The 25776-nt window shown below is 35.3% G+C and overlaps 1 protein-coding gene across 2 annotated transcripts in view; it reads right to left on the bottom strand.

Annotated features, from left to right (window-relative positions):
• LOC128996308 (band 4.1-like protein 4) overlaps positions 1–25776 on the bottom strand; it is a 252108-nt gene that overhangs the window by 204125 nt on the left and 22207 nt on the right. For both annotated transcript variants that reach the window (XM_054421549.1, XM_054421550.1), the window contains exon 2: positions 19726–19854. In XM_054421549.1, coding sequence (XP_054277524.1) covers positions 19726–19809 — 84 coding nt within the window. In that variant the 5' untranslated portion in view covers positions 19810–19854. The remainder of the gene's footprint in view (positions 1–19725; positions 19855–25776) is intronic.

Genomic DNA, 25776 nt, shown 5'->3' with positions numbered 1-25776 from the left:
ATTTTTAATCATTTAATGATCCTGGCCAATGAAACTGAATGGCCTAACCAATATCAAAGCTACCTACACTCGTCATCTCACTTAATACACATCTGCAAGGCTTAATATACGTACACAATGTGGTTGTGATCATTTTGATGCAGTCTATTTGTAGTTTTGCACCCTTGTACCCATTGTTGTATGCACTTTTAACGAAGCCTCTTGAGGTTGGACCCCTACTGATGCAACATGGCTGCCGACCAAACTTTATGGCTCATAAATGATGCGATTTCACCGTACCTTTGTCTCAAATCACCCGCACCGTAACGAACACATCGATATCTCATATGAACAAAGAGAAATAGCTTTCTATAGGATGAAGTATGCGAGGTTCATATGTTGGCCATCATGTTACTTCATCAATTGTAGGACAAGTAAATTATTTTTCTATAACCAATGTAATATAATAACGTGTTGTAATAACATAATCAGCATAATATTATAAGGGTTATGCTGGGTATATTAATCTGGAAATGAGCGGAAGATGAACATACAATGAAGTGGTATGCCTCGAGTAGCTTTGTTAAACACTGAGATCAGCTATTTCTTCAGTCATTCATTAAAACCCGACAATAAGGGAAGGTTGGTTTCAAACTAGATTACCTATAATGTAATCTGTCAGCGAAACAGCTAATTTTAGTGTGTATAGTAATTAGATGATTTTAATAAATGTATTCTCAAAATAATCCCATTATTTTTCCCAAACATTTTGGTGGTTAGAACTATAAATGCTAATAATGTCAACATATTGGGCTTTTTCAAGTCCGTCATTGTTTCGATTCTGTTATCGTATGTGTCACAAACACACAAACTAAGTAATAGGACTTCCACTTACAAACCTGTTATTCATAATTACGACTGCATACTTACGTTGTTGTAACTTAGCTGTTCAGCCTGGACCGTTTTACAAATTCCCCCTGATATATTTCCCCAGTTTCCCTCTTGAATGACTTTCCCCAAGGACCAGATTGTTGTCGAGATGGAAGCCATTGGGGGAAGAGTTCGACAATTAAGGTATGAAACAAGCATTAATTTGGTCCAGCAAACATCTTGATAAAGACCGGGAAATTGCTGAACAAATAAGGGGGATTTGAGGAGAATATAATCGAAGTTAGACGTTGGGAGTTAGCAAGTTGATGGAAGTACGAGAGAGATGTAACCGAAGTAAATAACTATAGTGGCATTTATTTAGTAGGAAATGCTATTACTCTGATGTGTTGTTAGGTGAGTCTATAGTTATATTGTTATAGTATATAGATATAGTCTATATAGTTATATTTTTGTTGGGTTATAGTTACGTGGAGTAGCGAAGGTTGTAGTGTGAAATAAAGACTTTGCGAATCTAGAAAACCATCAATGTGGGCTAAAGAATTCGTAAGTTATGTTTTTTTTTAGAATTTTGATATTAGGAAACAGATTAATCAACTAAACGTTGGGGCAGTAGAACTTTGTTGAGTACGTAGCCCTGTTTGCTAATTGAACATGATTAATAGTTAATTTTACTTAACCTCTTAATTAAGCTCCTTGGTTTTGTATGAGATATTTAAAAAGATCTATGTGCGCCAATTCAAATTGAAACAAATAGTTATACAATTTATCCTTCCATGCCAATTTACAAAAGGAAATTGCAACCACTATGTAATGCAATGCGTAAGCTATAAGAAATGATAACGTAATTAAGAATCACTTAATACCCAAGTCATAATATGCTCTGTTATGGATTTATCATCCTTGTGTATTACCCAAAGACAACTTTATGAAGAGACTGTCTGGCATACGTAAATGGCGATTTGTTATTGGCTATTCATTTTCTTGTTGTTTAGCCAACTTAAAACTGGTTCAACTAAATTAGTTATTTATTGGTAATCAATTGCTTGTTATCTGTCTTACAACAAAATCGTAAAGCACAAAATCTTGTTCCAAAATCGGTCCTGTATAAGCTTTTAGTCGACAGCCCAGTCAAACGACAACCATAAACTCAATTCAAAACACTTCAGGTTTTACACTACAAATTTTACACTCACACTATTCAAATTCAATGACCACCTACTAAAGCCCACATAAAATCCAGCGGAAACGGAAAGGCTTAAATTTAAATAAAAGTTCAACTCTACGAAGTGACGGATTGCGCGTGTCAGTCATAACGTGAGAGCGAGATCTTGGCTAGATAACAAATACAAACAGGTACCTCACACACACAAGGACATTAAGGTGTGGGTGAATGGCATTCTTGCGGTTTCTTGTAGTTCATTCATCAAAGGACGTTAACCGTAGTACGTTCACCCGGCGTTGAATAGAGTAACGTGAGATCCGAGTGATTAGTTGTAATTAGAGAATCCTAAAGAAATAATTAGGAAGGCAATTGATGTGTGGGAAAAGATAAGTGACTTTTGATACGTGGTCGTTGAAATGTCTTTTTGGGTTGAGTTACACCAGTCGGTGGTACTATTGGTTTGTTCTTAGGGAATGAGATGAAAGTAAGGATACGATGAGATACAGTGATGTTGAGTTACGAAAGAAATTGATTCTTGGTTATCAAACATGATTCAACTTCGAGCACAAAAGTATCGGAACGTTTTCATTTATTATAATTCATTTTTAATGTTCCCGGATTAAGAAAAAGACCAATGATGGCTGAAACATACCACGTCAGAAATATGTCTTAGTCGTTATTTGTTGTTTTTATTTGCTCTTAATGTACAAGTTGGCGGAAACTGGGTGTATTTAAGCCGAAATGACTAAAAGATCAGTAAAGTACAGAATGAAAAACTTTGTGTAGCTTTGTTACCGACAATTAATTGTAAGATTGACTGTTACTTTATCAACAACCATTTATTAAAACACAATAATCAAGGAGATGAAATTTTAAATCATTAACCACTTTCTAACTTCTCAGGATCGAACTGGCAATCGTCTATTAGAAGATGAACACTGAGGCACTTACCTAGATAATAACTTATACATTCATTACTACAGTACTAGACCTTAGTTTGTAGCCATAAAAACCGTGGTGATAGCTAGTTCTCTATAGGAATTTTTATTGAATGTTTGTACTGAAAAATCACTTGGCACGACCCATAATAACTTCAAAATACAGTATATAATCTCGCAGTAATCCACGTCAAGGTTTTATATTCAAATCTACCCTGCAACTGGTACTTTGAAATTAAAATGTCCAATGCCAGCGACCTTCTTGCTCCTGTTTTGGCCACAGCCTCCTAGTTAGGAAAGTTGAACCTTGGACAGTAGGAACTAATGCTAACTAATGATACCAACTGAAGTTCAATACTGTACAAGCAAGTCGTGAGCAATGGCATAGTTTACGACCGATTATGGTAATTTGATTGAAGAAACAGACTTCATCTACAATACATTGTACAAATCTGTACACCTGGAGAAAATGTCATTATGGGCAAATCCCACTGCTTAATATAGGAAACTGGTCTTCGGGTTTTTAAGCCTTGAGGTTCAATAGAGAATTTTGTCGTGGCGATTATACAGTATTTATTTCTTTGTTTCCTGGATTGTTAGATTTACAACTATGCATCACACAGCTAACATATAGATCATACAAACAAGATATTGTCAAATATCGTCACATTTTTATTACATAGCAAAAAACCCCTTATTTATCTGGAAAACTTAAACCACGACATTCATGAAAAAGTGTTTTGCGCTAACCCCCAGTTTTTCCCCCCTAAACATTACACTTCAGTCAAACTATCAATATTTTAACAAATTAAAATTTAAAAAATCCCTATTACATTAAAATAAACCCTATTAATATAAACCCTATTCAACTGTGTGTATCTACTATTCCCTATGGTAGTGGGTGTTTACTTCCTTTATTTATTTATTTAGTTTCACATTTCCAAAATAGATTTGTTAAACTAGGCTCTACCTAAAAATTGTTTTTTTTTTTCATTACTTCAGGACAGGAAGTTGTGGTATTATCCCTTAGATTCATTGGTAATTGGCGGATTTGAAGCCGGGACTTCAGGGACCGAAGTCCAACGCTCTACTACAAGACGAAAGCCTTTAAAAATATCAAGGAAGATTGAAATTTTGTCAACGACGTACGTCAAGAACAACACAACACGCGCACAAAACCTTTACAATCAACAACATTAATCAATGTACGTATGTGACCAGGAAATCAGCTGAGTGAAGGTAGTCACGCGTGACGTCACATAGTCACGTACAGGTTGTAACGTCACTCATGCGTCACAGAGAGCGTCATGCACGAATTGCCTTCAGCGCGTCCGAACCACAGGGTTTAATGCTTTGTGAGCGGCACTTACTTTTTCTAACTTCCAAAAGAATTGACAATACTTGTCATTTTGTTAGAAATTCCAATTATAACTAGTCAATTACTTATCGAGTCCCGTGTGTTTACATCAAAGCCGACAGTAGAACACATGCTTTCTATGTAAAAGAGAAGATGAAATGAATAAATTTGTGAGTAATAATAGATGATGGTGTTAAGTTTGTTGTGTTTAAAGTTTTGTTGTTGAATAAATTAAATTACATCGCATCGCCGTTAAGCAAAACATAAATGTTACCACAGTAACTTAAATCAATTAAGATTTATGTAATATATTGGCTGTATATTAGTTTAGATGTAAAGAACTACAGTTCACTGTTACAGGAACTTGAATCCATCAGCATCTTCAGGGACCTTGTTTTCTCTGGTTGTGATAGTTTGTTCAGTAAACAGTTTTAATCTCTTATCTTGTATAAATTGTTTATACTTCCCTAAAGTTGTTTTCGTCAATTGTGCTTCATGGTTTGGGATATAATCTTGCGAGGTTGTGAATCATAATTAGTTCCATAAGTTTAATAAGAACTAAGGAGTAGGAATAAGTAGGCCCATTATTAAGTTTTATGTTACTATTCCTTGCAACGAAGTTTTTTGAAATAATCGTATTCCAATTTAAATTAGACTTTCCACATCCCTTCTGGTTTACTAATTTTAAGGAAACTGTCCACAGTAATTCTTCAAATAGTAGATGATTATCAATATTTCAAATCATAGTCGTGATTATGATTATACTATACTTCACTTGCTTCAACTCTATCTCTATGAAGACCGACTCAAAACCTGAGTTCATCAAACTAGTCTGAAGTAGTATAACCGCAATCCCGCTACTCCATAATACAAGCTTTAATCTCGTTGACGATTATCGTTAACCGCTGCAGACGTTTTACGCTAATTCCTTGCACCATTTCATGCCGCTGTAGAAGATTGATGCGGTAGAACATTGAGAACTCCTTCAAGTATTCGTAATCTTCTACAACATCTACCACTTTCTACTTGATATTTTAATTATTATTAATTACTTGTAGAATTTCTTTACAGGTAAATTGCATAATTTTAATAAATTAACTTTGAGTTTACTAGGCTAAATACATCTTGTCTAAGTGTTGGAAAGTTTTAATAGCTGAGTGGTTATGTATAGTACTCACCTATCAATAAGAATATTACTGGATCCTGTATATTATCCTGTATTATTTATTATTAGTTTGTAACTTTTTTGACGTTTCGTAATTGGACTCGACGTGTCTTTATTATACATTTTCCTGGCTAAATAAACCGCTGATTTTAGTAGAATATAATAATTGTGAAATCAAATCCGATCGTTTTTCTAAAGAGAGCCTATGTTCATTACATTACATTACATTACATTATGTTCTTTGTCAGAAGAGCCGAAACTCCCCAACACACCCGGTACCTAGAGCCTATGTTCAGAAGAAAAAACTTAACAGTTTGTTGCAACACCAATTAATTATAGTAGACGTTCTCTCAAACCCCCTTCCCGCGCCAATTTCTCCCGCCAAGGTCTGAGGGTAATCAGCCGTTTACTACCAGGAAGGTGGGATGTACCTGTCTGTCAGAGAAAGAATCGGACCCAAGACAGAGCCCTGAGGCACTCCGTGACGGATTACCCGAAACAGGCGGCTGAAATATGGCGCCAATAAAGTTGGGTCCCGCCACAATAAAGTCGGAAAGGGGAAGAACAGTTTACAGCACGGTCCTGAAATTCCCTTTTATTTAGGTCGGCAAAAGTGCTGTTTATGAACATTTTTACAACACCACTGGGACACTTTGGTGTAAAACTTGCGCGACGTTTCACTCAATGTGCGAATGGCAAGGAATTGTTGTACGGTTAAATATTGTAGGTTATAACAATTTGTTAATTTTTATAGGTCTTACTGTAATTTAGTAAATGGAGCACGACACTGATTGGTGTGGATTGGCAGATTAAAATTTTCCCTATTTTATCACAAATATGTTGCATATGATTAAAAAACATAAAAATAGGCTGTTAATGGTGGCCAAAAAAAATATAATAATTACCTGGTAATCTTAAAAGCTACCGATGTTATCAAACAATCCAGTAGCTTTTAGATGGTTCAAAAATGAAAAAAAAACTGTTCGTGATCATTGGGCTTCAGTAAGTCTTCCAGCCTATGGAACCAACTTATCTTAGTCAATAAAACGGTGAAAATATATTCCTTCAACATTCATGATTTACTCATTCCTGGTGTCTCAGCATCATATATCTCTGGTCAAATTCGAGTCAAGTTTAATTTCTACAAGACAAAAAAATAAACCTAAATTAGTCTATTGTAAACGTAATTACAACTATGTTGTAAGAGAAATGCACTGTTTGTTTAATACGTAAAAAGTGCATTTCATGTTCGTGGCCCGAATTAAAATAATTCAGTACAAAAATGACCATAAACGAACATACCGCGAATTCTATGTAAGGTCATACATTTTGCAAACTTATTGGACTTTTCAAACCACTTTAGAATTCACTACACAAATAAACGAATCATGAATAAGTTATGAAACATCGCCTGTCAGCCATTGTGATAAAATGGCGAGGCATGCATGTTATGCTAAATAACGGGAGGACAGACAGATTCACGTAAAATACTAACAAGACCGACGACAAAGAGTCCCGTGGGCAAAGTAAATTTGTCACTTTCGCTTACGCAAGATTGCATAAATTTGACAGACCGGGGTGGAGGAGGGGGATGTTTAAATTTCACATTGTGTCTCGGACCAGTGATAAGAGGCGACTGATAAGCTCGAAGCGGGGGATGAAGAATGTCAGGACAAAGTTTAACGTTGACATTGATGTTTGTTTATATTTCTCAAATAATTGTACCTAATAAGATACTTGTTTTGGAATTATATGCTACTTAAAAAGTGGTTGATACAAAGAAAGGAGTCAAATGTTTCTTTTTGTATAGTTTCGCGACGTTTTTTGGCAATTTCAGTAGTTGCCTCATATAATAACTCGATGACAAAAAATGTATTTAACATATTTACATGCGCTGGGTACTTCCTTAAAAATAAAGGATTTAATACGCTTAACTATACGAATAGAACAATAAAAATACACACACAAATTTAAAAAATGCACATCTTTTAGAAAGTGACAGGTATCACGTGTCTATCAAAATTAAATGTACCGGTATAATGTTTTTTTAAACATAAAGCCAGAGTAACCCTGAATAAAAAAGATGCAAAATAGTGGATTTTATTAATATAGAGATCATTGACTTCAACGCATATGATTAGACCTACTTCTTTACAGTGACATAATAATCGTAGTAGAATAAACCTTTTTATTGGGAGCACGTATATGATATTTTGTAAAATGTCAGCTAATTTGTTCTAGTGGCTTTTGCCGGATGGAAAGACAGGTTGACATCTTGAATAGTTACACTTTGTAATACGGCGAAAAGTTATAATTAATAATTGTATATAAGCACCAAACAGCTTTCTTAACGCGATCCCAACCAAATATTTTAACAAAATATGCTCTCTCCGACTCTTTTACAATTGCGCAGCCGCTTAGTCTTCCAGATAACCTCTGTCTACCAGCAACGGTTCCGGATAGCCAATTCTGGAAACAATGTCAAGAGATTGAAAGCAGACAGTCGGTTGCAACATGTCGAACCAGATGGTCCTAAGTATGGAGTTAAAGAGTTGATCCCTGCTAAAACGTCGACCTTTGCCAGCCGACTTTCTTCCCAAGATGCATTGACACCGAATACAATTGAATGTGACATTTAGTCTCCATTGTGTTGTTTAGCCTCACATCATCCGAGGGTTTCTTTGTTTTTCAGTGGATGATTATGAACTTTCATCTTTATGCATGTTTGTGGACATGAAACGTGGTCGGTTGATACAAGGCGATAAGAGAAATTCTGTGGGATTAGATAATGCAGTGGTCACAATATGTGACAGGTAGCTTAGCCAAATCTTGCCAATCACCAATGATTTAGCTTTTTATAATTCCATAATAACTAGTTCAGATCCTATTTTTTAAGCTGAAGTTACACCAATCAAGTAAGAGGCGAGTCTCTAGGCGGAGGGAACAATTCTGTATCGGAACTGCAATAAATTTTTGAAGGAATCTGGTCGAAATCCTTTAGAATCCATGTAAGGTTAAGTTAGAATAAAAATTTAATTTCCATACTTTCGAAAACAAATCACAATCAAAATGCAAATTTAAAATTATATCAATAATCATAGCTGTCCCAACTTGCATGTGAAGAAGTTAGATGTAGCTAGAATTTTAATTCCTCTACTAAAAAACACGCAAAAGTATTCATCTGTGTTCTCAGTTGTACCTTCAATAAACCAAAACAACGTGTTGCAACATAAGTATATTTTACAAGACCGTAGTTATGAATGGGACCATGAGACTCGACAAGAGAAAGTCGAGACAGCACGAGAGATGACGTCACACACGTGAGCCAAGGCACGTGCCTACACCGGCGATGTTGTATACTCGTATCTCTGATACATGTATAGTTGTATACTTACACAGATGTATACTAACAGTGTATATTTTTTGATTGGAGCTCAATTTTGGCAATCGTCAATTGTTTGGATACCTGCGAACTATCCTTGCCTCTCTATTATAATATTTTTTTTTTAATTTAACAATGTTTCAGAAGTCAAGAGGAATACGTTTAAATAATTAAATAATTATACAAATTAGGTGAATATATTTTGTTTATGGTAAAAACCCTTAAACATTGAGTTTTAAAAAGTAAGATTCTGCAGGTGTAAGACTTTTGGAATAGGAGTCCTAAAGGATTAGCTATATTTGAATTTCATTTAAAGGATTAGCTATATTTGAATTTCATTTAATCTTAGCTCAACCGTACCACAATACATAAATGTATCATCTTGAGTCAACTTCTGGAGGAAATTCACGTATTAGCTTCAATTGAAGAGTTACATTAACATGTCTTGAAATTGAATTTAAAATTAATATAAGATATATTCTGTGGAAAAATCTAAATCCATATACAGTTAAATCGAAATTTAAGTTAAGTTTTCCATGTACCATGAACATTAGAAAATAAACGAGAAAAGCAATCATAAGTCAATCATTGACTGAAAACCCATACTCAATGTCTGATACATACCTTTGATAGATGCCTACACTACTCATCAATTAATCACAGACAAAAAGTCTTTCCTGTCTTTCGTTTATAACAAAGAAATATTAATTACAGATTTGAGATGGTAAAAATTCTCTGAAACTCTGGAAAAATGCAGTTTACGAAAACCAATTCCCCCATAAAGCATGGTTGCATCAACAGTAGATGGTGTAGAGTGTAGACAGCGCTGCGGTAGTGAAAGCGTTAATTACAGAAGCCTAAGGCACCCCATTGTCGCACAGTGCTCGGTCCCCACCCACAATGCAACAGTAACACTATGCTTTGTCCTTATTTAGGCCACAGATACGCCTACAGTGGTTTTTAATGGACCACATATGCCTACTTTCACAATGTAGCTCTGTACGTTGCATTACGCCAGGTGGGGTAAAATTAGTACTAACTAAAAAGTTTAAGTTGAATTTTCTCGGGTATACGAATTTTGAGGGCCAAAAGACAAGGGTAAATCGATTAGGGAGTTGATTGTTGATTATCAGACATTACTCTGTTTAACCGAATTTATTCAAGGTATTTTCAAGAGGTAGCACAATGGAATTTTGCCATATGCAAATTAAGATTACATAAATTAGTGATAGTCAGTGTTTATAGATGTAATAAGCGTAAATGGATCATTTTACTTACTCACATGAACATAATTTGATAAACCTAACCTTACGAAACCTAACCTTACCCAACCTATTTAAACAGAACTTAGACCTAACCAATGCACAATTTTTAACTGTGGTGGCATTCTACTAGAAAATACACATTCGTTTTTAGACTAAGTAAAAAGCCCTCAGTAAACTTGAATTACTTACATAAAGACATGACTTGCCTAATTAAAGAAAAATCAACACACAAAAAAAATCACTTTACAAAGAAAATCTACTATGGATGTGTATGCAAACTCGTGTTTTCTACGGTATCGTCAAGTTTCGAAACAATAATCAATTAAGTTAGTTAAATGAGCTCTCTTATAATTACACACGATATTTTGACACGATGAGCATTCACTACCCACTGCGACAATTCGAGCAGACGAATTCGAGCAGCCCTCTTAGTTAACCCAAAGATGCAAACACTCTCTAGTGACCTCTTGCTCATTAGTGTTCTGTAGCTCGTCCTCAGTAGCTCATTGGTAGTCAGCCTCCTACCCATACCATGTACCCTGGGTATGCGATGGTATCTAGTCATCACCATGCACTGACCGTCGCTGATATTGTTCCCATCATTACCATGGGCACGTGACTTCACTGCTGCCAAATTTGGGCTATTGACCTCCCCGGACTGTTGAAGGTTTGAGTTGTATGTGTTTATTTGGTGAAGTCTATTTGCCGGACATTGTTGCAGTATATTTGTGTTGTGTGTTATTTGTAATGTGATATTTTTTTGTGAGAGTTGTTGAGTTTTATTCCATCGCTTCCGAGCTCTGTTATTTTTTGATGGGGGTTTGAATTTAACTTATTTTACCTACTACCTAGTTCTTAGAATTGAAAAGATTCACTTCGTAGAATTGTTTACTAACTTAACCGCATTGTTTTGTTACTTTGCAGTACAAGTTTAGACCGATGAGGTTCAAGGATTGAGAGAAAAGAAGTAAAACTATAATTCTTTGAGGATCAACTTTTAGCTGTTGAGGCCAATTTTATTGATTATACAGTACAATGAGTGAGTGGTTGGGTCAAGTTATTAGTAGTGATTGTTAGTAATAAAAAAATGTCGTAGGTGACGCAACTAATTTAGCATTAAATGATTAAAACTCGAAAAAGTTGTAAAGGCACTCACCAATGCCCGTACCTTACATTTTCTTCTCGTGTCTTAAAGACTATCTAACGCGTTAAAACTTATTGCTTAATTTGATGTGTTTAATTAAATGCTTTTTGGAAGGGGTTTAAAATTTGTTGTTACCAAATTGGGTCTTTCTACTATAATTATAAAGTTTAGATATTTAGAGTGGATTACATTTGCTTTTTGATAGTCGGTGTAAAAAGTAAGCCCAGTGAAAACTTGATCCAACTTAATTAATCTTAATTATAAAACTAGCTACAACTATTACACAGCGAATGTCTACTTCAATAGTCAAAGAGAGGACGCATATGTAAACAGAACTTGAACAGAGTTTATATCAGCACTCCAGCACGAACTCATGAGATACGGTAACCAGAACGTTGTTGCGAAGGACGCGTTGCAGAAAGTCAACAGTCCCGGAAGGTCAAATAATTTATACCTGTGCCGCTAGGTCAAAAACTACAATGTTTGCAGTGTCTGTAGATCAAAAATCCCAGTAAGTCAAATAGTACAGTCCGAGCTAAAAACGTGGTCTATGTTAAAGCAATTGACTTATTGGGAATTTGACCTAATGCAACAGCAGTTTTAATATAACGAAATAAGATAAAATATAAGTTCAGTTTCGCTGAGTCAACAGTGCCGGAAGGTCAAAAGTATAATCTGTTAAAAACAGCGATAGTCCTCTCGACGCATGACTTCAATAATTTCGTGTTTTGGTGTACTTAAAGTTGTGCTAAAATTTTGAAAATTGGCACAGAGCTTCTTGGTTAGTCCTACTCGATGACTAGTTTGTTGAACTTTAAACTATTTACCGATCTAATTAATAAAAATTGATATGTATGGTGAAATAGTTTTAAATCGTGATTTCTAGCATGAAAAAGTTAGCATGCGAGATTTTTTGTTTGTTTTTGGGTTAAGGAGGTTTTGTCTGTGGCAAAGTTGTAGCCAAAAGTGTGATGCGTAAAATATATTTTTTTTTCAATTTTTACAATCAGTGGTTCAATAGATAACTTGGGTTGAAGAGGACGGCAAATGTAACATTTCGCAACGCATGGAAAGAACTACATCGTACGATGCGACTGCTGAGTGGACTTTTAATTTACAGTTCTAAGAACAAGAAAAAGATGAATATACAGATCACCAGTACATTCATATTATTTATAAAACATCTTTCTGTATTACCAGCTTACATTTTTCACTTATAAGAATACATCATAAACAGGGTGTTAAAAATAAGCGGGGAGATACTTTACCTAGTAATTCCTTGGGTCAAAATAAACAGAAAATGAAGGATAACATTTTTTCCAAAATCGTTTCGTTAACCAGATATCCGCCATTTTGTATTTTTTACATACAAATATTTATCTTTACACTTTTCCAACCGATGTTTATGAAACTTGGTATGTATCCAACTTGGTATGTAGGTAGGAGAGACCCATGTTATAAAAAAAGATTCATCTCGATTCACCCTAAAATTTCAAAATTTAACACTTAACTACAATATAATATACTTTACTACACCACAATATTTACGTATCACCATAAATCTTTAATAAAATAAAACGTTCACATTTTTAAAATCCAAAGTAAATCAATATAATCATATAATCAATATAAAAAAGTGCAATAGTACTTACTATAGTTCGGCCGCTTAGAAAGCGACCTCCTCCAGCATTGGTTTACCATTAGCGCGCAGGTACCATCGCATTTGTATGGTCGCCATTTCAAAAACAGGTAAAATAGTATTAAAATTATATAAGAATTTTGTCTTAGTCTTTGTGGTCCATCCCCCTTAAGGGATTAAACAGTGATAATAGCTTAAGACAGTAGATATTTATGGCTATTACATTATTGATATACCAAGTCTCACTACTTTATCTATATTGTTAAAAAAATATAGCCAATCCAGGACTTTTCAACCATACTGTATAACGCCAACAAGAAATTTTTCCGTTGAACTCCTTCGAATTTCTTAGGTGATTTTGACCATTCATGCCTCATTAGAAAGAGCGTGTCACGTACATTTGCAAACCAACCTTACATTTTTAAATCCCTTGGGCTCAGCCCCAGCGGCTCATGTTATGAACCCGTGTTATGCCTATGAAGAACATATTGATTTATTTATATTAGGATCAGCCCAGTTAATTGCTGTTATGCAATTCAAGGAAATAATGTAGGTTACATTATTAACATGTTACTGATTTGTTTCAAATACTATATTTACTATTTCTATTTGGGTTTGCAGGATAATTTAATCCATTTTACCAAACAATAAAATTAATGGACAAAGTACTATATTTCATGAGCTATCATTGAAAGGACCGATTGAAGTCCTCATCAACCAAAATAATGCCTACTAAAGCAATTAAAATTGAGACGAACATGCAATGCACGAAATCAGGTGGTTCTTAAGTATGTGAAAAAATGTATCGCTATTCAAAAACAGACGGAAAACTTGTAACCATATTCTTGACAACGGGTGTAACCATGGAACATGGCTACATTATCAATGACAAACGTGGACAACCTTATACGAGTGTGAGTACGTCCGAAAACAGAGTAAGTCCGAAAACAACTCTAAAAAACAATAAGCAATAAATTGCAAGAACCGTTGCTTATATCATTGGGTACGGTATACACGCATCCACTGACGTGTATACTCAATGCTTGTATCGAACTGTTATATGTACATCGTGAGTTGTTCCATTAGTTGTTTCATTTACTTGTGTGTCCATTAGTATAGTAGTTTAGTTGACTCTTTTAAAGTCGGCGGAAATTGTGACTGTTATTACCCTTGAAATAATGTTTGTGAAGTACTTTGCAATCCAATGCTTATAGAATCATACGATTAAAATTTTCTGGTTAGAATGTGTCGCATAGAGTGGTGACCAATGTATCTTTTTGGTTTGCTTGTAAAACAGGATCAACAGAGATTTTCCATCGACTTAAACAATACGATACTCCCAAATTGTTCATTGCAATAACAAAATATCACACAGTTTGATGAATATTTGTGTGTACACCACATACAGTACACCTTTATTCTATCTATTTTACCTTTTATTTTTCCAAGACTTTATAGAAAATCACGCATTACGTGATCAGTGAAGAAAAGGCTGTATCCCATGTGTTTTATAGGTAAAGAAGACAAGGGCGCTCCTAGACATATATTTTGGGGGGGGGGTCACCGGGGGCCTGGGGGGTATGGAATACCCCCCAAAAAGGAGGGGGTCTTGGGGTTCCCCCCAGGAAAAATATATAAATAAATAAATATACGCTATACAGGGTGATCAACTCAAGGAGGCCACCATTGGGATATCGGAAACGGTAAAAATTAGAGAAAACTTAAAATGGAAGACATTCCTTTATTTTTTGTGGCAGTTTAAAATATGATTTTAGTCGTTTTAAATTCAGCCGCCATTTTCCAAAATGGCGGCCAAATTTGAAATTTCTTATCGAACACCCTATATTTTATCATGTTTTTCGGACATAATAGGCAGTTTTAAAACTTTTTTATCCTTGACATTTTTTCGATAACCCCACTCGTTTAGGAGTTACAGCCTATGGAAAAATGACTTCCGGTGTACATATTAAATCATGTAGCTCCTAAACAAGTAAGTTTAAAGCAAAAACACGAGGAGTAAAAGTCTTACAATTGCATCCACATTCCAAAAAGGCCATAAAATTAATTAAAAAAAGAAATTATATTATTTTAAAAAATGGCGGCAAACTTGAAAAGTGGAAAACTTTTTATTTTATAGTCTTTAAGGAATGAAGATGCAATTCTAAGACTAATTTACTTTTTGCAATTTTGCTCTAAACTTACTCGTTTAGGAGCTACATGATGTAAAATGTACACCGGAAGTCATTTTTCCATAGGCTGTACTCCTAAACGAGTGGGTTTATCGAAAAAGTGTCAAGGCTAAAAAAGTTTTTAAATTGCATATTCTATCCGAAAACATGATAAAAAAACTAAAATCATATTTTTAACTGCCACAAAAAATAAAGGAATGTCCCCCATTTAATGTTTTCTCTAATTCTTACCGTTTCCGACTTCCCAATGGTGGCCTCCTTGAGTTGATCACCCTGTATATATGAATTTGAACGGATGGTGTTTTTGGCCTCTAGGGACCTCAAAACGAAAAATTAAATCGGTCCCGGGTCCAGGTGTTACCATAAGTACTACGGTAATAGCTTATTCCCTATATAGCCCTGTACACACCGGAGCGATACTTTATCGCTAGAGTGGCGCGATACTATTCTTAGAATTTTATCTGCGATATTTGGGCGATAATATCGCAGCGAAAACAGGTGCTTCCACACCAGAGCGGGAAAGGGACGCGCGGGAAAGCCAGTACACCTCAGAGGGTGCGGTGGTTGTGAGACTCTCTAGTTGCAAAAGTGTTGTGTTATAGTTAGTGTTTGTATACTGTACTGTGTGTAAACTTAAAACTATGACATGGTCTGATGAGGAAGAAGCTTTTCTGTTAACTAGCCGTGCTATTATAGAAGATGAGAGAGCAAGGAAAATGTGGGTATACGACATAAATAAAGAACGGCTGCGATTTGGCGAGTACCATATACGCTCATGACCCAGTTAAGAAAAGATTAAACAAGATGCTACATATTCTGGAATTAATCAGGAATGTTTTGACGAGTTGCTGAGTTTGATTTCTGGCATTATTGAAAAGGAAAGTACCCACTACCGTGAAGCGAGTGCCGAAGAACGGCTAGCAATCACTTTAAGGTTTTTTTCCTAGGACGCTAGGCACGAGCTTGGGATTGTTTTTCACATTACTTCAGGCTAGACCTAGGGGTTGCGGCATAACCAGTTAGATAACATCCATTGGTGACTTGGCGGGGATCGAACCCGGGACCTCAGGGACTGAAGTCCCGCGCTCTAACCACTACGCCAGCTCGCTCCCCAATCACTTTAAGGTAAGACTGGTATGTAGATATATTTTTCAATGAGTTGACGGATCAATTAGCATTCCACCCACCTCCATTACCATTACCATTACCATTACCTACCATCTCTATAGTTCGTCTAGTCTGACTAGCAAAACCTCTACAATATGCTGTGCTATAGCTAATACAATATTGTATGAACTATTAAATTGTAATTTGAATCATCATCAAACCAGTATTAAATACGTTATTCTGTCAGCAATCACCCAACATTGGATTTACGGCGGCACTGGAAAAACTATTGATAACTCAAATCAAATGTTTAAGTGTTAAAATAATTAATAAATCCAAGATGTCTGAATGTTTGGGAATTCTATTGTAAATTCTTCAGAAAAACGTAGTTTAATAACAAATAATGAAGACGAACCCTATTTTAAATTTCTAGTTGCTAAAACGTGATATAAATCATAGTGCATCGGGTATGTATAAACAACTTCAAGTAAATGTTCGGTGATACACGACATGTTGTTGTTGTTTTTACACGTACAGAGAAAAGACAAAAGTGAGTAGTTCATCGTTTGGCCACATTGGTATCGCCGCGATACAGCGCTGCAAACAGTGCATGCAGCGTTACCGCGATACTATCGCTACGGTATCGCATTCGCCTCGGTATCGCGTATCGCGGTTCGCTCTGGTGTGTGCGGCTCCATAAGGCTCCATGGTATCGCACGGACCACTGGTATCGCAAGAGAATTTCCAAGAAAAAGTATCGCGCCCGCTCCAGTATCGCACGGAGTATCGCTCTGGTGTGTGCAGGGCTTATCTGTTGTGTGGCTTAGAAAGTTCTTCCGGACAACTTGCAATATGTCTGTCTGTCCGTCCGTCTGCAGACGCTTCCTCATGCCTTGCCAAGCGTCGCCGCTCACTACGAAGATGGCCATTAAGTAATTTGTCTTGGGTTTGATTCAATTTCGGTACATGAAATTGCGACTTTTCTCCCCATAAACGTTGATTCGCACGTGCGTACGCATGGATTCAACATGATTCAACCCATCGAAAGTTCATTTTCAATTACAATCTTACTTCGAATTATATTAATACAAATTATATGGGACTAAAACAAATCGATGATTACAAAGATTCCTTTAAAAAATAATTTGAACATCCTACTATTTTTCTATGCAAATTTAAATAATCTGCCATCCTCATACCTAGGAATTGAATGTATCAATGGTCAGCATTACACAAAGTATAAATAAGTCAACTCTAAATATGTCTTTAAATTTGTTTCCAAATGCTGAATTTGTGTCACAAATGCTGAATGTTTACAGCTGTTATGCTAAGCAAATTATATTGTACTAAAAGCTGGCTAGAAGGTTAGCGTCGGCTGCTAGACTTTAAAAAAATTAAAACTTAATTTCTAAAAAACTGGGACCCTTAATTATAATTATGGCTTTGACATTCCCTAGTTCTCAAAATTATCTTTCTTTCAACACAAAAATAATGAAAATCCGTCGACTGGTTGATTCAGAATGTGAAAAAACCATATTTACGTTTTAATAATATATATGATAGTTTGGACAGGTTTCAACCCTTCCGAGGCGTAATACATTTACACAGTTTATGTGTAGACTACATTATAACTTATAAAATAGTTCTAAAATTAAATGGATCTCCTTTTACAAACGTATATAATAACCAGAAATTTTCAGATCGTCCTTGCGTGTATTTTATGCCACAAATTTTGACGAAAGGCTTTTCATTACATAAACTATACCTATTTACAGTGTTGACCAAACAGTTGGCAAGAAGCATTAATAGATAAGCTATGTACCAAATATGATAATTTTAGCTCTATTCTAATTATGACAAAACACGAAGTAACTAAAAGCAAGTTTTGTTGGTGTAGTAAGCGTTGCAGGAGGTCTACTTTACACTGAATCGACGTTCACTTTTATTGCTTTTGATCTTCCGGCACTGTTGACTCAGCGAAACTGAACTTGTATTTTACCGTATTTCGTTATATTAAAACTGCTGTTGCACTAGGTCAAATTCCCAATAAGTCAATTGCTTTAACATAGACCACGTTTTTAGCTCGGACTGTACTATTTGACTTACTGGGACTTTTGATCTACAGACACTGCAAACATTGTAGTTTTTGACCTAGCGGCACAGGTATAAATTATTTGATCTTCCGGGACTGTTGACTTTCAGCAACATTCCCGTTGCGAACCACAGTGACATCCCAAACTCGGACAGTTGTGATAGGTTGAAGGCGATCCGTGTTCTGTTCACGGTCACGGAGTCGAGATCATCGTGGATTAACCCGTGAAATACAAGTTGCAGAATTGTATCAACAGGTGACGACGTGACCAAACAGCGAGTCACGTGACTGGGCGAATCAGCTGATCCGACAACCATTGTTGACAGTAATGTAAATCGTGTTGTGAGTAGGTTGTTTGTGGTGTAATAAGTAGGTTAGGATGTAACAGACTGTAATCAAACCTTTTAAGACCATACAAAGGAATAAAACTACTCCGCTACTTCCGCCCTGTTGATGTACGTTTACTAGTTGATTCGTAAAATTATTTTAAGACTAGTTTAGTTAAATAAAACTATCTAATTATAAACCAAAGCTCTTCGTCTGGTTTTATAATCGAACGGCATAGCACAAAGCATCAAACTGACCCGAAATACTGTTGTATTTACCTGTAATAAGTTGTATGTACGAAATAAGTTGTATAAGGTAACTGTTGTAAAACCTTTGACCAATGACACAACTAATCAGTATCCAATAGTCAATAGTAAAACACATTTCGCCGACTCTAGCGCTCAGCATCACAAACATGAAACACACGTAAAGAGTGTTCTGTTGGAAATATTTTGACAAATATCTTAAAATAAATGAAGTATGTTTTATCAATGATATTACCCGATGATTTAAGGAATACTATGACAATTTACACGACGTCCAACCCAAAAACAACATAGCCTACTTTTATTATTTCAAATAAGTCCTGCACCATATATTTTCAAGCCTTTATTTATTCCAACGGTAAAAGAGGAACGTTTGTTTCAGTTTACTTGACCGTGAACTGAAACGTCCATCAGTGAGGCCTAGTGGACCGCGAAATTCTACGTTTGTCGATCCGATACAAGATGAGGATACAGGGGAGACGCAAGGGGGTAAAGATGAGGGGCGAAGGGGGATTTGGACTTTCAACATCGGCTTCTTTGAGATTGTTTTGTAATATAACAAAGTTTTGAAATATGTCATTTACTTTCTTTGTGTAAACATAAATATATTTTGGGGTAACTAGGCCTAATGGTAAAAATTAAGCATGCTTATTCAAAGTTAAAAGGTTTGGGGTGATGAGTAGAATATTACTTTCGACCTTGGATTTAATCTGTATATTTAACCTGTATATCTATCGAGTGTCACAATCTTTACTCCGTGAAAGCATAAAACGTATAAGGCTGTATATGTTCCAATAAGTTGAGAGATCTACTATCACTCACCTGTATCTCCTGGATGAGTTCCTGTTCGTCCAGCAGCACCACCTTGCAGTGATACGTCCTGGCCTTCTTACACAGACAGAACATGGCGGTCCTCACTGGCTAGTCCTCCACAAACACATCACACTACACCTGAAACAGGGAAAACATTGTTTATATCCATATGTTTTTGGTATCATCCCTACTTGTCAATTTATAAGAAAACGTTGCCCTCTCCAGGATGATTTTCTTGCAAAGTTTCCATCGGTTGGAAGTAGGACAAGCGGGATCACTTAGCATCTAAGGCTGGGTAGAAAAGTGCACGCCTGGTAACTAGAAGATCGCCGGTTCGATGCTGAGCAGTAAGAAGCGTTTTGATAATTTGAAACTATATAGATACAGCTATCCTTGACCATTGGGTTTTTTTATAAATGGCTCTGTTGAAATAAATATATTGTCTTATTCAACAACATGGATTTAATCCCATTCATTAAACACCTATTCTTCTTACATTCTTGTTTTGAAAATCGTGCCCTGGTATGTCGATGTCTTACGAATCTAATCTAATATACCCATTAGAATAATAGAATCTAAAAACTCCTCTAGAACACAACAAAGATTTGAATAAAACTATTTTGTAAGTTCAGTAAATTAAACATTTCTTAAATACAGTTAGGTGAATGCTGATTTTGGTGGGACACCCGATATTTAAGTCGACCAAATTTGCTTATCATGTACTCTTCGGTTTATTACCAGCAACTAATCATAATCACTGTTCATCGATCTCAACCACACTCGACTCATACCCAACAAGATAGCCATCCTAAGTCTAGAGAGTGAGAGTAAAACACTAAACTTAAAGTATTCTCGAAAATCCACACACATAGCAGATATATTGTTACAATAGCAAATAAATGTTTTCTCTCTATACATTCGTATCTTTGTTCTGTATGTTAGTTTCGTTTTGATTGAATTCATGGAATTCGTTTGAACAAACTATTTTGAAAGAGCCAATCCAGAATCTTAAATACATTTTTCTCACAGCTTATCATGTTCTCATATAGACTTAGAATGATAGTGCGCTGCCGGACCCAATAAAGAGCACAATATCTGTGGAAAACTCAGTCATGTAGTTATGTAGCCTAATAGCTCCGTAATATAGTTATGGTGTCGCCGTCGCTACTGGACCACTCTAATTCTACAGTGAAATTGTTATAGCTTCGCTTCGAAATGTAACAGTGGTTATAGTTATTAGTTATAGTTCAGTGTAATATTTTAAACTGTTATAACTAAGGATTTATTTTTATTGTTTGTCGTATGAATATTATAGAAGAGATTTTCTCTTATTCGGAAAGAATTTGTCTCGCCTAAAAGGTCCAACCTTTTAGTCCTTTCCGTCTTCGTGAATGGTGGAACTGTTACGTTATTTGGGCTCCGAGCCACCACTTTACCACACCACCGTGGTAATCCGTGGAATGTTCAGCTAAAGAACCATTAGAGATAGGTGGAATTTCAACAGTTTAGAAATAAGAATCCATCGGACGAAAAACAGAGATATACAGTATTTAAATACCTAAAAATCTCAATTGTTTAACTGAACACACAACGGTTTCAGTCATAAAAATATAGGCCTACTAGCTCTGCTTTGTACTCCTAACTAACAACTAGGGTACTGTATGGTTATTATATTTTAAGTTAGTCACTGAAAACGTGATTCAGTTATTATTTTTCTATACGAAATCTACAATGAGCTCGTCATGCATTTTTGATTCGGATGCGCGGCGTATTTCCTCAACTCGCTGAAAGTGTGTAAGATTCGTTTTTCTAAAAACGAACGGAAAAAATATGTCTGTTTAAAATAGCATTTAACAGTAAAGGACTGAACAGCAAGTCTTCATGTTACATTGGCCGGTGCCAATGCGACTGAGCGGTAACAGCTGATACAGATTGACCGCACTAAACCCGCGCTAACCGCACCATTTACCCGCCATAACCGCAGCCTCAGCCAGGGGCAATGCCACCATAACTATTAACACACGCTATAGTGCAGTCGACTACTGTACGTATGGAATATACTGAGTAACTATACATTTTTTATTGATAAACTACACAACGTATGGTTTCTGGAGAATGAAGTTCTGCTTCGAGACTTCTTGGGTAAGCTGAACGCTGCTGACAGCTGGGCTTCAGTAACAAAACTACACAAGGCACCTCACTACATTCTACATACACTTCATATTTGAGTAAATACGGACCGAGGTGGCGTCCCCATCCCAATATGTAATAATGGTAATAATGATATAGGTTACAAGTCGCACTTTCAATTTGCAATGTTTGAACAGTTTGTGCATTATAAAGAAGATAGAATTTTATATCAGAAGACTCAGTCGATGGCTCAATTGAACCAAGTACTTTTTTCATTCTAAAACTAGCTATTTTAACATGGTAGTGGAAATACAAAAGAGTGTCTTTACCATCCTATCTTCAATCATTTGACCTCCCGTCTTATCCGACCATCCCATTCAAAAAGTAGTATCAACAAATCGTGATTCCATTAATTACTGTACACAGTTGGATGTAAAAACTAATAGTTTTTTAGTGATTTTCTGGGTTATCCAACATTATCCCTTATCCGACCTTTCCAATGCCGTTTTAAGCATAACATGTAGAGACCGTAAAAGAATACACTAAATATACAAATTATTTTAAAATTAATTGAAACCAGTTTAATCAGTTTGTGCAATTGCGGGCTAGGCACCCTTGCAGACAATAATAATCCTCTAGTAGCCGCAGGGAGCAGTCATACTAAATGTACCAGTTTATAGTTATTGGTCTGACTCTGACATCACCATTGGAACCATCCAGCTACAATAGCTGCTCAACGGATATTAGTACATGTATGTTGATTAAATTATAATTACACTGATGCTCAAACCGAGTTAGATCGAAAGGAATTTAATTTAACTATACCGTACTCATCATATTAAAGGAGATTAATTTCTGAGAGTAAATATTATAGTACTGATTAGGGTACTCTGTAAATCTAAGATTTGAAAAATAAAAGCTTTAAAAAGATGTTATATAATTTGATGTTTCAAGACATCTTTGCTGGATAGTGTCCTGTTTAAGTAAAAAAATACATGTGTTCAGCTTTTTTTTAACTGTTTACTTAACATATTTACGGTGACATGGCCCTTGATTTTAAGTTTGTGTAAGTGAGGCCTTGGACATCTTAATTTAAATTGGTTTAGGAGTAAATAGGTAAAGAAGATAAATCCTTACATATATTTAAAAAAAATTACAGTACTGATATTTAATTGTACTGTTATTTTTTATAATATACGAAGAAATAATTGTATCCGTCATAGTATAAGCAGCAGATGTATTCTATATAACAAGAGTAACATGAAAATTTCTTGTACAAAACTGAATAATACAACGATGAATCATTTGTTTCATTCTATTGAAATGAAGTTTCTGGGTTAATCCTAATCAGACATGACCCATTGTGCTATCAATAGTCCAGGAGCTGAGGGGGGTTGAGCATGCATGAAAGTAGTACGCAATGTTATTGCTGATTATTGTAATATGGACTGTGGTGATCAAAATTACGTATGTCGCCTATTTCAAAAGTGGTCGATAAGGTGGGGGGGAGGGGGCAAACATGGCGGTTTGCGCTATGCGTTAAAACGCTGATAGTTCGAAAACGGTAAAAGATAGAACATCTGTTAAAACGTCGTTGTAATCCTAAAAATATGGACAACAATAATGGTCATTGGGTCCGAGGTCGTATCTCTATAAATAAACAAGTTATTGTATAAAATATGTAAAAATGGACTTTTCGTGTAGATTTTTTTACCGAAAGTAGAATTAATTTGTGAATGTCGCAAAGAAGTAATATCAAATATCTTTGCTGATAGTTGTAATATGGACTGTGGTGATACAAAATACGCATGTCGCCTACTTTTCAGGTGGTCGAGAACTTGGGGGGAGGGGGGCAAAGATGGCGGAACGCGCTATACATCGAAATGACTGTAGCTCGAGAACGGTACGAGATAGGACATCGGTTAAAACGTAGTTTTAATCCAAAAAATATTACCAATAGAAAAGGTCATTGGGTAAAAAGTCGTATCTTAACTAATAAAAAAGTTATAACAATAATAAGTTTAACAAAATCTACATCGTACAGCTATTTTTTTCGAAAATCGTATGGATTGTTGATAAATAATAGTGTAATTACTTAATTACTCGGCTATGTATTAACTAGATGCATTTTCTTATAAGAAAAAAATATATTATTACGAATACATTTGGTTTAAAATGTAAAACACGGCCTCCAAACTACTGTACATATAATACTTGGGGTTTCGCCGCAATCAAATGCATAATACAGACTACCACTACAAATCCAATTTTAATTATTATAATGTTGTAGGTTATTACAATATGATTATGTAACAGATTCTTATTTAATACAGTTATATGAAATAAAAAACATTACTACAAAAGTAAATACCTTATAATAAAAAATACGGCAAATCTCTTCATTCTATCCATAACAATTACACTGGTTGTTCATATTATTTGTTGAATTTAAATAGGTACCTTTTTAATTTCTCTTAGCACCTGTAATACAAATAAAAAATTGTAAATATTTTCTTTTATACAAATGTATATACATCTATATATAATTAATGCATGAGAGCGGTCAAGAAATTTAAAGTTTATGGTGTTTATATTTACAATGGAATTAAACTACTATATATTATATTTCATATTTAATTATTATCTTATTTGTTTGATTATTTATTTATCATTATTTCATTTATATACTCAGTGTATAATGAAATACAAAATACAAGCAATCATTATTTTAAAAACAGCAGCAATTATAACGCAACCTAACGGACGAACCCCAAGGCGTTTGGAGGCCGTGTTTTACATTTTAAACCATATGTATTCGTAATAATATATTTTTTTCTCATAAGAAAATGCATCTAGTTAATACATAGCCGAGTAATTAAGTAATTACACTATTATTTATCAACAATCCATACGATTTTCGAAAAAGATAGCTGTACGATGTAGATTTTGTTAAACTTATTATTGTTATAACTTTTTTATTAGTTAAGATACGACTTTTTACCCAATGACCTTTTCTATTTGTAATATTTTTTGGATTAAAACTACGTTTTAACCGATGTCCTATCTCGTACCGTTCTCGAGCTACAGTCATTTCGATGTATAGCGCGTTCCGCCATCTTTGCCCCCCTCCCCCCAAGTTCTCGACCACCTGAAAAGTAGGCGACATGCGTATTTTGTATCACCACAGTCCATATTACAACTATCAGCAAAGATATTTGATATTACTTCTTTGCGACATTCACAAATTAATTCTACTTTCGGTAAAAAATCTACACGAAAAGTCCATTTTTACATATTTTATACAATAACTTGTTTATTTATAGAGATACGACCTCGGACCCAATGACCATTATTGTTGTCCATATTGTTAGGATTACAACGACGTTCTAACAGATGTTCTATCTTTTACCGTTTTCGAACTATCAGCGTTTTAACGCATAGCGCAAACCGCCATGTTTGCCCCCTCCCCCCCACCTTATCGACCACTTTTGAAATAGGCGACATACGTAATTTTGATCACCACAGTCCATATTACAATAATCAGCAATAACATTGCGTACTACTTTCATGCATGCTCAACCCCCCTCAGCTCCTGGACTACAAACTAAAGATGGCTAACGAAAGATGCACATTGGATACTAACAAAGCCAGATTTCACAATGTTCACCTATAAACATAAAAAATTATTTGGCGTACAAAAACACAAAGAGAAATAAACTAAGTATGTAGCTTCTACCAGAAATTGTTATTTATACTGTCATTTTAAAAATTAAATCCAATAATAGTTCCGCGTTGTGTTAGTAGATATGATTACAGAACGCCTGTTGGGAGTAGGGCTGCATGTGACGAGATCTGATTATAAATTGTTCCCCTCGACCCCTACTACAGGGTGTTCCCTAGAGGCTCGTGTCGTCGGAACGTCAACTCCCA

The sequence above is a fragment of the Macrosteles quadrilineatus genome, unplaced genomic scaffold (genome assembly GCF_028750875.1).
Source record: "Macrosteles quadrilineatus isolate MER2022 unplaced genomic scaffold, UCM_ALF_1.0 Scaffold_6__1_contigs__length_79288215, whole genome shotgun sequence".
Classification (NCBI taxonomy): Eukaryota; Metazoa; Arthropoda; class Insecta; order Hemiptera; family Cicadellidae; genus Macrosteles; species Macrosteles quadrilineatus.
This window is presented reverse-complemented; position numbering and strand designations above follow the sequence as displayed.